This window comes from Petromyzon marinus, chromosome 76, assembly GCF_048934315.1.
Source record: "Petromyzon marinus isolate PM22_M1 ecotype Great Lakes invasive population chromosome 76, UKy_Petmar_22M1.pri1.0, whole genome shotgun sequence".
Lineage (NCBI taxonomy): Eukaryota > Metazoa > Chordata > Hyperoartia > Petromyzontiformes > Petromyzontidae > Petromyzon > Petromyzon marinus.
In genome coordinates this window covers 4,016,422-4,031,031 of record NC_133742.1, presented here as the reverse complement: position 1 = coordinate 4,031,031, position 14,610 = coordinate 4,016,422, and the positions used below count along the sequence as shown (strand labels likewise).

At 58.5% G+C, this 14,610-nt stretch overlaps 1 protein-coding gene across 1 annotated transcript in view; it reads left to right on the top strand.

Annotated features, from left to right (window-relative positions):
- Positions 1-14,610, top strand: part of LOC116937499 (N-alpha-acetyltransferase 15, NatA auxiliary subunit-like) — a 57,426-nt gene that overhangs the window by 29,664 nt on the left and 13,152 nt on the right. Inside the window, exons 10-16 of the mRNA XM_076056540.1 lie at positions 796-868; positions 4,154-4,323; positions 5,696-5,848; positions 7,317-7,445; positions 8,828-9,041; positions 10,350-10,576; positions 12,760-12,868. Of these exons, the coding sequence (XP_075912655.1) occupies positions 796-868; positions 4,154-4,323; positions 5,696-5,848; positions 7,317-7,445; positions 8,828-9,041; positions 10,350-10,576; positions 12,760-12,868 (1,075 nt within the window). The remainder of the gene's footprint in view (positions 1-795; positions 869-4,153; positions 4,324-5,695; positions 5,849-7,316; positions 7,446-8,827; positions 9,042-10,349; positions 10,577-12,759; positions 12,869-14,610) is intronic.

The window sequence follows — 14,610 nt, the reverse complement described above, 5'->3', positions numbered from 1 at the left end:
TGTCTGTGTGTGTGTCTGTGTGTGTGTGTGTGTCTGTGTGTGTCTCTTTGTCTGTGTGTGTCTCTGTGTGTGTCTCTGTGTGTGTCTCTGTGTGTCTGTGTGTGTGTCTCTGTGTGTGTCTGTGTGTGTCTCTGTGTGTGTCTCTGTGTGTGTCTCTGTGTGTGTCTCTCTGTCTGTGTGTGTCTCTGTGTGTGTCTCTGTGTGTGTCTGTGTGTGTGTCTCTGTGTGTGTCTCTGTGTGTCTCTGTGTGTGTCTCTGTGTGTGTCTCTCTGTGTGTCTCTGTGTGTGTGTCTCTCTGTGTGTGTGTCTCTGTGTGTGTCTCTGTGTGTGTCTCTGTGTGTCTCTGTGTGTGTCCCTGTGTGTCCCTGTGTGTCTCTGTGTGTGTGTCTCTGTGTGTGTCCCTATGTGTCTCTGTGTGTGTGTCTCTGTGTGTGTGTCTCTGTGTGTGTGTCTCTGTGTGTGTGTCTCACCGTGTGTCTCACCGTGTGTCTCACCGTGTGTCTCACCGTGTGTCTCTCTCTATGTGTCTCACCGTGTGTGTGTCTCCGTGTGTCTCTCTGTCTCTCCATGTGTCTGTGTGTCTCACCGTGTCTCTCTCCGTGTGTCTCTCTCTGTCTCACCTTGTCTCTCTCCGTTTCTCTCTTCATGTGTCTCACCGTGTGTCTCTCTCTCCGTGTGTCTCTCTCTCCGTGTGTCTCTGTCTCACCGTGTGTCTCTGTGTGTGTGTCTCTCTCACCGTGTGTGTCTCTGTGTGTCTCTCTCCGTGTGTCTCTCTGTCTCCTCCCCCCTCTCCAGGTCTCCATAATCGAGGATCTGGTTCTAGGCTACGAGTTTGCACTGAAGTCCTGTGAGATGTACAGTCCTGAAGGTGAAACCATCACTCACCATCACTCACTACTACTCACCATCACTCACCATCACTCACCACCTGTGAGATGTACAGTCCTGAAGGTGACACCATCATCATCATCACCACATCACCATCACTCACCATCACTCACTACCACTCACCATCACTCACCACGTGTGTGATGTACAGTCCTGAAGGTGACACCATCATCATCATCGTCACCATCATCACCATCACTCACTACCACTCACCATCACTCACCACCTGTGAGATGTACAGTCCTGAAGGTGACACCATCATCATCATCACCATCACCACCATCACTCACTACCACTCACCATCACTCACCATCACTCACCACCTGTGAGATGTACAGTCCTGAAGGTGACATCACCACCATCACCATCACTCACCATCACCATCATCACTCACCAGCACTCACCATCACTCACCATCACTCATCACCACCATCACCACCATCACCACTATCACTCACCACCATCACTGTCATCACCACCATCACTCACCACCATCACCACTATCACTCACCACCATCATCACCATCACCATCATCACCATCATAACCATCATCACCACCATCACCACCACCATCATCACGACCATCACCACCACCATCACTCACCATCATCATCACCATCACCACCATCACCATCATCATCACCACCATCACTCACCATCACTCACCATCATCACCACCATCACCATCACCACCGTCATCACCATCATCACTCACCACCATCACTCACCACCATCACCATCACGACCACCACCACCGTCATCACCATCACCACCATCATCACTCACCACCATCAGTCACCACCATCACTCACCACCATCACCACCATCACCACCATCATCACTCATCACCATCATCATCACTGTCATCACCATAACTGTCATCACCATCATCACCACCATCACCACCACCATCACTCACCATCACTCACCATCATCACCACCATCACCATCACCACCATCATCACCACCATCACTCACCATCACTCATCATCATCACCACCATCACCACCATCACCACCGTCATCACCATCATCACTCACCACCATCACCATCACGACCATCACCACCGTCATCACCATCACCACCATCACCACCATCATCACCATCATCACTCACCACCATCACTCATCACCATCACGACCATCACCACCATCACCACCATCATCACCACCATCACCACCACCATCACCACCACCATCACTCACCACCATCACCACCACCATCACCACCACCATCACTCACCACCATCACCACCATCACCACCACCATCACTCACCATCACCACCATCACCACCATCACCACCACCATCACTCACCACCATCACTCACCATCACTCACCATCATCACCACCACCATCACTCACCACCACTCACCACCATCACTATCACCACCATCATCACTCATCACCATCATCATCACCATCATCACCACCATCACTCACCATCACTCACCACCATCATCACCATCACTCACCACCACTCACTACCATCACTCACCATCATCATCACTCACCACCATCATCACCACCATCACCACCATCACCATCACTCACCACCATCATCACCACCATCATCACCACCATCACCACCATCACCACCACCATCACTCACCATCACTCACCATCATCACCGCCATCACCACCATCACCACCATCATCACCACCATCACCACCACCATCACCACCATCATCACGCACCACCATCACTCACCACCATCACCATCACGACCATCACCACCGTCATCACCACCATCACCACCACCATCACTCACCACCATCACCACCGTCATCACCACTCACCACCATCACCATCATCACCACCATCACTCACCACCATCACCACCATCACTCACCACCATCACCATCATCACCACCATCACTCACCACCATCACCACTATCACCACCATCACCACCACCATCACTCACCACCATCACTCACCACCATCACCACCATCACCACCGTCATCATCACCACCATCACTCACCACCATCACCACCACCATCACTCACTACCATCATCACCATCACTCACCATCACTCACCACCATCACTCACTACCATCACCATCATCACTCACCACCATCACCACTATCACTCACCACCATCACTCACCATCACTCACCACCATCATCATCACCACCATCACCACTATCACTCACCACCACCACCACTATCATTCACCACCACCACCATCACTCACCACCATCACCATCATCACCACCATCACTCACCACCATCACCACTATCACCACCATCACCACCACCATCACTCACCACCATCACTCACCACCATCACCACCATCACCACCGTCATCATCACCACCATCACTCACCACCATCACCACCACCATCACTCACTACCATCATCACCATCACTCACCATCACTCACCACCATCACTCACTACCATCACCATCATCACTCACCACCATCACCACTATCACTCACCACCATCACTCACCATCACTCACCACCATCATCATCACCACCATCACCACTATCACTCACCACCACCACTATCATTCACCACCACCACCATCACTCACCACCATCACTACCATCATCACCACCATCACTCACCACCATCACCACCATCACTCACCACCATTACCACCATCACTGTCATCACCATCACCACCATCACTCACCACCATCACTCACCATCACCACCATCACTGTCATCACCATCACCACCGTCATCACCATCACTCACCACCATCACTCACCACCATCACCACCGTCATCACCATCACTACCATCACTGTCATCACCATCACTGTCATCACCATCACCACCATCACTGTCATCACTATCACCACCATCATCACCATCACTCGCCGCCATCACTGTCATCACCATCACTCACCGTCATCACCACCACCATCATCACCACCATCACCGTCATCACCACCACTATCATCACCATCATCACCGTCATCACCGTCATCACCGTCATCACCGTCATCACCGTCACCATCATCACCATCACCGTCATCACCATCACCACCATCATCACCACCATCACCGTTATCACCATCATCACCACCATTACCGTCATCACCATCATCACCGTCATCACTACCACCATCATCACCGCCATCACCATCACCACCATCACCGTCATCACCGTCACCATCATCACCATCATCACCACCATCATGTCTCTCAGAGCCCCCCACTCTCTCGCCGCCACTCACCGCCCCGTGTCTCCTCCCCCTCTCCCCACCCCCGCCGTGCCCCCCACTCTCGCCGCCACGTGCGTCAGACACGGACGGGCGTGAGCCCCCCACAACGCTTCTGTGGGTGCAGTACTTCCTAGCCCAACACTTTGACCTGGTGGGGGACGGGGCACGGGCGCTGAGCTACATCGACGCAGCCATTGATCACACGCCCACAGTGATCGAGTTGTTCTACATCAAGGCCAAGATCTACAAGGTGAGTGGGTGGTGAGTGGTGAGTGGTGAGTGAGTGGTGAGTGGGTGGTGAGTGAGTGGGTGAGTGAGTGGGTGGTGAGTGGTGAGTGAGTGGTGAGTGATGATCACACGCCCACAGTCATCGAGTTGTTCTACATCAAGGCCAAGATCTACAAGGTGAGTGGGTGGTGAGTGGGTGGTGAGTGGGTGGTGAGTGGGTGGTGAGTGAGTGGGTGGTGAGTGGTGAGTGAGTGAGTGGTAGAGTGGGTGGTAGAGTGAGTGGGTGGTGAGTGAGTGAGTGGTGAGTGAGTGAGTGGTGAGTGATGATCACACGCCCACAGTGATCGAGTTGTTCTACATCAAGGCCAAGATCTACAAGGTGAGTGGGTGGTGAGTGAGTGGTGAGTGAGTGGTGAGTGGGTGGTGAGTGGGTGGTGAGTGGGTGGTGAGTGGGTGGTGAGTGAGTGGTGAGTGATGATCACACGCCCACAGTGATCGAGTTGTTCTACATCAAGGCCAAGATCTACAAGGTGAGGAGTGAGTGGTGAGTGAGTGGTGAGTGAGTGGTGAGTGGGTGGTGAGTGAGTGAGTGAGTGGTAGAGTGAGTGAGTGAGTGGTTGAGTGAGTGGTTGAGTGAGTGAGTGGGTGAGTGAGTGGTGAGTGAGTGGTGAGTGTGTGGTGAGTGATGATCACACGCCCACAGTCATCGAGTTGTTCTACATCAAGGCCAAGATCTACAAGGTGAGTGGGTGGTGAGTGAGTGGTGAGTGAGTGGGTGGTGAGTGAGTGGTGAGTGAGTGAGTGGTGAGTGGGTGGTGAGTGGGTGGTGAGTGGGTGGTGAGTGAGTGGTGAGTGAGTGGTGAGTGGTGATCACACACCCACAGTCATCGAGTTGTTCTACATCAAGGCCAAGATCTACAAGGTGAGTGGGTGGTGAGTGGGTGGTGAGTGAGTGGGTGGGTGGTGAGTGGGTGGGTGGTGAGTGGGTGGTGAGTGGGTGGTGAGTGGGTGGGTGGTGAGTGGGTGGTGAGTGGGTGGGTGGTGAGTGGGTGGTGAGTGGGTGGGTGGTGAGTGGGTGGTGAGTGGGTGGTGAGTGAGTGGTGAGTGGGTGGTGAGTGGGTGGTGAGTGGGTGGGTGGTGAGTGGGTGGTGAGTGGGTAGTGAGTGAGTGGGTGGTGAGTGGGTGGGTGAGTGAGTGGTAGAGTGAGTGGTAGAGTGAGTGGTGAGTGAGTGGGTGGGTGAGTGAGTGGTGGTGAGTGAGCGGTGAGTTGATGACGACACGGTCGACGACGTCACGGTTGATGACGACGTCACGGTCGATGACGTCACGCCTGATGACGTCACGCTCGATGACGTCACGGCTGACCTCCCACGTGCCCCCCCCCCCCCCCCCAGCACGCCGGCAATGAGACCGAGGCTGCGCGCTGGATGGACGAAGCACAGTCGCTGGACACGGCTGACCGATTCATCAACTCTAAGTGCGCTAAATACCTCCTGAGGGCGAGCTTGGTGAGAGACGCTGAGGACATGTGCTCCAAGTTCACCAGGGTGAGTGGTGGTGGTGAGGGTGAGGGGTGAGTGGGGAGGTGGTGAGGGTGAGGGGGGTGAGGGGTGAGGGGTGAGGGGGAGGATGGACGAAGCACAGTCGCTGGACACGGCTGACCGATTCATCAACTCTAAGTGCGCTAAATACCTCCTGAGGGCGAGCTTGGTGAGAGACGCTGAGGACATGTGCTCCAAGTTCACCAGGGTGAGTGGTGGTGGTGAGGGGGGGTGAGGGTGGTGAGTGGGGAGGTGGTGAGGGTGAGTGGGGTGGTGAGGGTGAGTGGGAGGACATGTGCTCCAAGTTCACCAGGGTGAGTGGTGAGGGGTGGTGGTGAGGGGTGGTGGTGAGGGGGGTGAGTGGGAGGACATTTGCTCCAAGTTCACCAGGGTGAGTGGTGGTGGTGAGGGGTGGTGGTGAGGGGGGTGAGTGGGGAGGTGGTGAGGGGGGTGGTGAGGGGTGGTGAGTGGGTGGGTGGTGAGGGGTGAGGGGGAGGACATGTGCTCCAAGTTCACCAGGGTGAGGGGTGAGGGGTGGTGGTGAGGGGGGGTGGTGAGGGGTGGTGAGGGGGGTGAGGGGTGAGGGGGGTGAGTGGGGTGAGGGTGAGTGGGAGGACATGTGCTCCAAGTTCACCAGGGTGAGGGGTGGTGGTGAGGGGGGTGAGTGGTGAGGGGTGGTGGTGAGGGGGTGGTGAGTGGGGTGGTGAGGGTGAGGGGGGTGGTGAGGGTGAGGGGTTTAGGTGAGTGCGGGTGTCCATGCTTCTCGTGGTGCTGCTGGTAGTTATCACAACAACAACGACAACAACAACAACAATGTCTCTCTTGTCTGTCTGTCTTCCCCCCCTTCCCCCCCTCATTCGTGAGTGCGTGTGTGTGTCTGTGTGCCCGTGAGTGCGTGTGTGTGTGCCCGTGTGTGTCTGTGTGTGTGTGTGCCCGTGTGTGTGTGTGTGTGTATGCCCGTGTGTGCGTGTGTGTGCCCGTGTGTGTGTGTGTGTATGCCCGTGTGTGTGTGTGTGCGTGTGTGTGCCCGTGTGTGTGTGTGTCTATGTGTGTGTGTCTATGTGTGTGTGTGTCTGTGTGTGTGTGTGTCTGTGTGTGTGTGTGTGTATGCCCGTGTGTGCGTGTGTGTGTGTGTGCGTGTGTGTGTGTGTCTATGTGTGTGTGTGTGTCTGTGTGCGTGTGTGTGTGTCTGTGTGTGTGTGTGTCTATGTGTGTCTGTGTCTATGTGTGTCTGTGTGTGTGTGTGTGTGTCTGTGTGTGTGTGTGTCTATGTGTGTCTGTGTCTATGTGTGTCTGTGTGTCGTGTGTGTGTGTCTGTGTGTGTGTGCCCGTGTGTGTGTGTGTGTGCCCGTGTGTGTGTCTGTGTGTGTCTGTGTGTGTGTGTGCCCGTGCCCGTGTGTGTGTGTGTGCCCGTGTGTGTGTCTGTGTGTGTCTGTGTGTGTGTGTGTGCGCCCGTGCCCGTGTGTGTGTGCAGGAGGGCACGTGTGCGATGGAGAACCTGAACGAGATGCAGTGCATGTGGTTCCAGGTGGAGGGGGCGGCGGCCTTCCAGCGGACGCTGCGTCACGGCGACGCCCTTAAGAAGTGTCACGAGATCGAGAGGGTACGGGGGTCACGTGGGGGTCACGTGGGGGTCGCGTGGGGGTCGCGTGGGGGTCATGCGGGGGGGGGGTCACGCGGGGTGGCGAGAGGGACGCCTCGTTTCATTGTCTCCCTGTGTCTCTGTGTCTCCATGTCTCCCCGTGTCTCTCTCTCTCACCCCGTGTCTCTCTCTCTCACCCCGTGTCTCTCTCTCACCCCGTGTGTCTCTCTCTCTCCCCGTGTCTCTGTGTCTCCATGTCTCCCCGTGTCTCTCTCTCTCACCCCGTGTCTCTCTCTCACCCCGTGTCTCTCTCTCACCCCGTGTCTCTCTCTCACCCCGTGTCTCTCTCTCACACCGTGTCTCTCTCTCACCCCGTGTCTCTCTCTCACCCCGTGTGTCTCTCTCACCCCGTGTCTCTCTCACCCCGTGTCTCTCTCTCACCCCGTGTCTCTCACCTCGTGTCTCTCTCCCCGTGTGTCTCTCACCCCGTGTGTCTCTCACCCCGTGTCTCTCTCTCACCCCGTGTTTCCCTCTCACCCCGTGTCTCCCTCTCACCCCGTGTCTCTCTCTCTCTCCCCGTGTCTCTCTCTCACCCCGTGTCTCTCTCTCCCCGTGTCTCTCTCTCTCTCCCCGTGTCTCTCTCTCCCCGTGTGTCTCTCTCACACCGTGTCTCTCTCTCACCCCGTGTCTCTCACCCCGTGTGTCTCTCTCACCCCGTGTCTATCTCTCTCACCCCGTGTCTCTGTGTCTCACCCCGTGTCTCTCTCACCCCGTGTCTCTCTCTCTCACCCCGTGTCTCTCTCTCTCACCCCGTGTCTCTATCTCTCTCACCCCGTGTGTCTCTCTCTCACCCCGTGTCTCTCTCTCACCCCGTGTCTCTCTCTCTCCCCGTGTCTCTCTCTCTCTCCCCGTGTCTCTTCCCGTGTGTCTCTCTCACACCGTGTCTCTCACCCCGTGTCTCTCACCCTGTGTGTCTCTCTCACCCCGTGTGTCTCTCTCACCCCGTGTCTCTCTCTCACCCCGTGTCTCTCTTTCACCCCGTGTCTCTCTCCCCGTGTCTCTCTCACCCCGTGTGTCTCTCTCACCACGTGTCTCTCTCTCACCCCGTGTGTCTCTAACCCCGTGTATCTCTCTCCCCGTGTCTCTCTCACCCCGTGTCTCTCTCTCTCACCCCGTGTCTCTCTCTCACCCCGTGTCTCTCTCTCACCCCGTGTCTATCTCTCCCACCCAGTGTCTCTCTCTCACCCCGTGTCTCTCACCCCGTGTGTCTCTAACCCCGTGTCTTTCTCTCTCACCCCGTGTCTCTCTCTCTCACCCCGTGTCTCTCTCTCTCTCTCTCACCCCGTGTCTCTCTCTCTCACTCAACCCCGTGTCTCTCTCTCTCTCTCTCCCCGCGCCCGCAGCACTTTGCCGAGATCACGGACGACCAGTTCGACTTCCACACCTACTGCATGCGCAAGATGACCCTGCGGGCCTACGTGCAGCTGCTGCGCTTGGAGGATGTCCTCCGCTCCCACCCATTCTTCTACCGTGCGGCTCGCATTGCCACGGACATCTACCTGCACCTGTACGACCAGCCGCTCGCCAGCAACGCAGCGGAGAGCCAGGCCAACGCCGGTGAGCGGTGTGGGGTGAGCGGTGGTGAGTGTGGGGTGAGCAGCGTGCCGAGGTGAGGGTTGACCTGCACCTGTACGAACCAGCCGCTCGCCAGCCAGGCAAGCGGAGAGCCAGGCCAACGCTGGTGAGCGGCGTGGGGTGAGCGGTGTGGGGTGAGCGTGGGGGCCGGGGTGAGTGGCTGGGTGAGTGGCTGAGTGAGTGAGTGAGTGACTGGGTGAGTGGCTGGACGAGTGGCTGAGTGAGTGGCTGGGAGAGTGGCTGGGTGAGTGGCTGGGTGAGTGGCTGGGCGAGTGACTGAGCGAGTGGCTGGGTGAGTGACTGAGTGAGTGACTGGGTGAGTGAGTGAATGAGTGGCTGGGTGAGTGAGTGAATGAGTGGCTGGGTGAGTGACTGAGTGAGTGGCTGGGCGAGTGGCTGAGTGAGTGACTGGGTGAGTGACTGGGTGAGTGAGTGAATGAGTGGCTGGGTGAGTGACTGAGTGAGTGGCTGGGCGAGTGGCTGAGTGAGTGGCTGGGCGAGTGGCTGGGCGAGTGGCTGAGCGAGTGACTGAGTGAGTGGCTGGGTGAGTGAGTGAATGAGTGGCTGGGTGAGTGAGTGAATGAGTGGCTGGGTGAGTGACTGAGTGGCTGGGCGAGTGGCTGAGTGAGTGAATGAGTGGCTGGGTGAGTGAGTGAATGAGTGGCTGGGTGAGTGACTGAGTGGCTGGGCGAGTGACTGAGTGAGTGACTGGGTGAGTGACTGGGTGAGTGAGTGAATGAGTGGCTGGGTGAGTGACTGGGTGAGTGAGTGAATGAGTGGCTGGGTGAGTGACTGAGTGAGTGGCTGGGCGAGTGGCTGGGTGAGTGAGTGAATGAGTGAGTGACTGGGTGAGTGGCTGGGCGAGTGGCTGAGTGAGTGGCTGAGTGAGTGACTGGGTGAGTGACTGGGTGAGTGAGTGAATGAGTGGCTGGGTGAGTGACTGAGTGAGTGAGTGAATGAGTGGCTGAGTGAGTGAGTGGCTGAGCGATTGGCTGAGTGAGTGACTGAGTGAGTGAATGAGTGGCTGAGTGGCTGAGTGACTGAGTGAATGAGTGGCTGGCTGAGTGAGTGGTTGAGTGAGTGACTGGGTGAGTGACTGAGTGAGTGAATGAGTGGGTGAGTGACTGGGTGAGTGAATGAGTGGCTGGGTGAGTGACTGAGTGAGTGAATGAGAGGCTGGGTGAGTGAGTGAATGAGTGGCTGGGTGAGAGGCTGGGTGAGTGAGTGAGTGAATGAGTGGCCGGCCGGGCGAGCCCACCGAACTCTCTCCCCGCCACCCCCCGCGCGCAGAGACGCTGACCTCGCAGGAGCTGAAGAAGCTGCACAGCAAGCAGCGCCGTGCCCAGAAGAAGGCTCAGCGTGAGGAGGAGCAGCGGAGTGCCGAGGAGCGCCGGCAACAGCAGCAGCGCAACCACGGCAAGCGGCGCCGGGGCGGCGGCCCGGGGGCAGCCGACGACGAGGACGAGGAGGGGCAGGCGGGCGTGCGGGAGGAGCTGCTGCCCGACAAGCTGGCGCGGGTGAGGAGGTGGAGGAGGAGGAGAAGGAGGAGAAGGGTGGACGTCATGACACACACACAGACACACCACGCCACTCACCCACCACGTCACCCACACACCCACCACGTCACCCACCCACCCACCACGTCACTCACCCACCACGTCACCCACACACCACGTCACTCACCCACCACGTCACCCACCCACCCACGTCACTCACCCACCACGCCACTCACCCACCACGTCACCCACACACCACGTCACTCACCCACCACGTCACCCACCCACCACGTCACCCACCCACCACGCCACTCACCCACCACGCCACTCACCCACCACGTCACCCACACACCACGTCACTCACCCACCACGTCACCCACCCACCACGTCACCCACCCACCACGCCACTCACCCACCACGTCACCCACCCACCCACGCCACCCACCCACCACGCCACCCACCACGTCACTCACCCACCACGTCACCCACCCACCACGCCACCCACCACGCCACTCACCACGCCACCCACCCACCACGCCACCCACCCACCACGTCACCCACCCACCACGTCACCCACCCACCACGCCACTCACCCACCACGTCACCCACCCACCACGCCACCCACCCACCACGCCACCCACCACGTCACCCACCCACCACGCCACCCACCACGCCACTCACCACGCCACCCACCCACCACGCCACCCACCCACCACGTCACCCACCCACCACGTCACCCACCCACCACGTCACCCACCCACCCACCACGCCACCCACCCACCACGTCACCCACCCACCACGTCACCCACCCACCACGTCACCCACCCACCACGCCACTCACCCACCACGTCACCCACCCACCCACGCCACCCACCCACCACGCCACCCACCACGTCACTCACCCACCACGTCACCCACCCACCACGCCACCCACCACGCCACTCACCACGCCACCCACCCACCACGCCACCCACCCACCACGTCACCCACCCACCACGTCACCCACCCACCACGTCACCCACCCACCACGCCACCCACCCACCACGTCACCCACCCACCACGTCACCCACCCACCACGCCACCCACCCACCACGTCACCCACCCACCACGTCACCCACCCACCACGCCACCCACCCACCACGCCACCCACCCACCACGCCACCCGCTCCCCCCTGCCCGGGACGAGTGAGTGGGTGAGTAGGCGGGTGGGTGAGTGAATGGGTGAGCGGGTGAGTAGGAGGGTGGGTGAGCGTGGCGGGTGGGTGAGCGGGTGAGCGGGTGAGTGGGTGGGTGAGTAGGCGGGTGGGTGAGCGAGCGAGTGAGTGAGCGTGGCGGGTGGGTGAGCGTAGCGGGTGAGTGAGCGAGTGGGTGAGCAGGTGAGTAGGCGGGTGGGTGAGCGAGTGAGTGAGCGTGGCGGGTGGGTTAGCATGGCGGGTGGGTTAGCGGGTGGGTGAGTAGGTGGGTGAGTAGGCGGGTGAGTAGGTGGGTGAGTAGGTGGGTTAGCGAGTGAGTAGGCGGGTGGGTGAGTAGGCGGGTGAGTAGGTGGGTGAGTAGGTGGGTGAGTAGGTGGGTTAGCGAGTGAGTAGGCGGGTGGGTGAGTAGGCGGGTGAGTAGGTGGGTTAGCGGGTGAGTAGGTGGGTGGGTGAGTAGGCGGGTGAGTAGGTGCGTTAGCGGGTGAGTAGGTGGGTTAGCGAGTGAGTAGGCGGGTGAGTAGGTGGGTGAGTAGGTGGGTTAGCGAGTGAGTAGGCGGGTGAGTAGGTGGGTGAGTAGGTGGGTTAGCGAGTGAGTAGGCGGGTGGGTGAGTAGGCGGGTGAGTAGGTGGGTTAGCGGGTGAGTAGGTGGGTGGGTGAGTAGGCGGGTGAGTAGGTGGGTTAGCGGGTGAGTAGGTGGGTTAGCGGGTGAGTAGGCGGGTGGGTGAGTAGGTGGGTTAGCGAGTGAGTAGGCGGGTGAGTAGGTGGGTGAGTAGGCAGGTGGGTGAGTAGGTGGGTGAGTAGGCAGGTGGGTGAGTAGGTGGGTGAGTAGGTGGGTGAGTAGGTGAGTAGGTGGGTGAGTAGCCAGGTGGGTGAGTAGGTGGGTGAGTAGGTGGGTTAGCGAGTGAGTAGGCGATCGAGTAAGTTGACGCAGAGAGAGAGCGACAAGAGGGTGACCCCCCCCCCCCGTGCCCCCCCCCCCCCCGTGCCCCCCCGTGCCCCCCCCCCCCCCAGGTGGACAGTCCCCTGGAGGAGGCCATCAAGTTCCTGACACCGCTCAAGACGCTGGCCGGGCACCGCATCGACACTCACCTCATGGCCTTCGAGATTTACTACCGCAAGGGTGAGTGAGTGGGGAGAGTGGGGAGTGGTGAGTGTGAGTGAGTGGTGAGTGGGGAGTGAGTGGTGAGTGGGGAGTGGGGAGTGGTGAGTGTGGTGAGTGGGGAGTGAGTGGTGTGAGTGGTGAGTGAGTGGGGAGTGTGAGTGGTGTGTGGGGAGTGTGAGTGGTGAGTGAGTGGTGTGTGGGGAGTGTGAGTGGTGAGTGTGAGTGGTGAGTGTGAGTGGTGTGTGGGGAGTGTGAGTGGTGAGCGAGTGGTGAGTGTGAGTGGTGTGTGGGGAGTGTGAGTGGTGAGTGAGTGGTGTGTGGGGAGTGTGAGTGGTGAGTGAGTGGTGTGTGGGGAGTGTGAGTGGTGAGTGTGAGTGGTGAGTGTGAGTGGTGTGTGGGGAGTGTGAGTGGTGAGCGAGTGGTGAGTGTGAGTGGTGTGTGGGGAGTGTGAGTGGTGAGTGAGTGGTGTGTGGGGAGTGTGAGTGGTGAGTGAGTGGTGTGTGGGGAGTGTGAGTGGTGAGCGAGTGGTGAGTGTGAGTGGTGTGGGGAGTGTGAGTGTTGAGTGAGTGGTGAGAGTGGGGAGTGTGAGTGGTGAGTGAGTGGGGAGTGGTGAGTGAGTGGTGTGTGGGGAGTGTGAGTGGGGAGTGTGAGTGGTGAGTGGGGAGTGTGAGTGGTAAGTGTGAGTGGTGAGTGTGAGTGGTGAGTGTGAGTGGGGAGTGTGAGTGGTGAGTGTGAGTGGGGAGTGTGAGTGGGGAGTGTGAGTGGTGTGTGAGTGGTGTGGGGAGTGTGAGTGGTGAGTGTGAGTGGTGAGTGTGAGTGGTGAGTGAGTGGTGTGTGGGGAGTGTGAGTGGTGAGTGTGAGTGGTGAGTGTGAGTGGTGAGTGAGTGGTGTGGGGAGTGTGAGTGGTGAGCGAGTGGTGTGGGGAGTGGTGAGTGTGAGTTGTGTGGGGTGTGTGAGTGGTGAGTGAGTGGTGTGAGTGGTGAGCGAGTGGTGTGGTGAGTGAGTGTGAGTGGTGTGACGCTGTGGTGTGGTGAGTGAGTGAGTGGTGTGGGGAGTGGTGAGTGTGAGTTGTGAGTGGTGAGTGAGTGGTGTGAGTGGTGAGCGAGTGGTGTGGTGAGTGAGTGTTAGTGGTGTGATGCTGTGGTGTGGTGAGTGTGGTGAGTGAGTGTGAGTGGTGTGACGCTGTGGTGTGGTGAGTGAGTGTGAGTGGTGTGACGGTGTGGTGAGTGAGTGTGAGTGGTGTGACGTTGTGGTGTGGTGAGTGAGTGTGGTGAGTGAGTGTGGTGAGTGAGTGTGGTGTGACGCTGTGGTGTGGTGAGTGAGTGAGTGTGGTGAGTGAGTGAGTGTGAGTGGTGTGACGCTGTGGTGTGGTGAGTGTGGTGAGTGTGAGTGGTGTGACGCTGTGGTGTATTGGTGATGTTCTGACAGCGTGTTGTGACGCGGGGAGTGGTGGTGCAGCGGTTAGCGCTGCGCTACGAACCCAGCGACCCGGGTTCGATTCCCGTTCACGGCCAACACCACCGGTGACGATTATCTGAACCGGTCCTGGGCCTCCCCTAGGTCGACTCAGCCTCAAACGAGTAGCTGGTGTATTGGTGGTGCTGTCGTGGTGGTGGTGTAGTGGTGGTGGTGGTGTAGTGGTGGTGTAGCGGTGGTGGTGTAGTGGTGGTGGTGTAGTGATGGTGGTGGTGTAGCGGTGGTGGTGTAGTGGTGGTGGTGTAGTGATGGTGGTGTAGTGGTGGTGTAGTGGTGATGTAGTG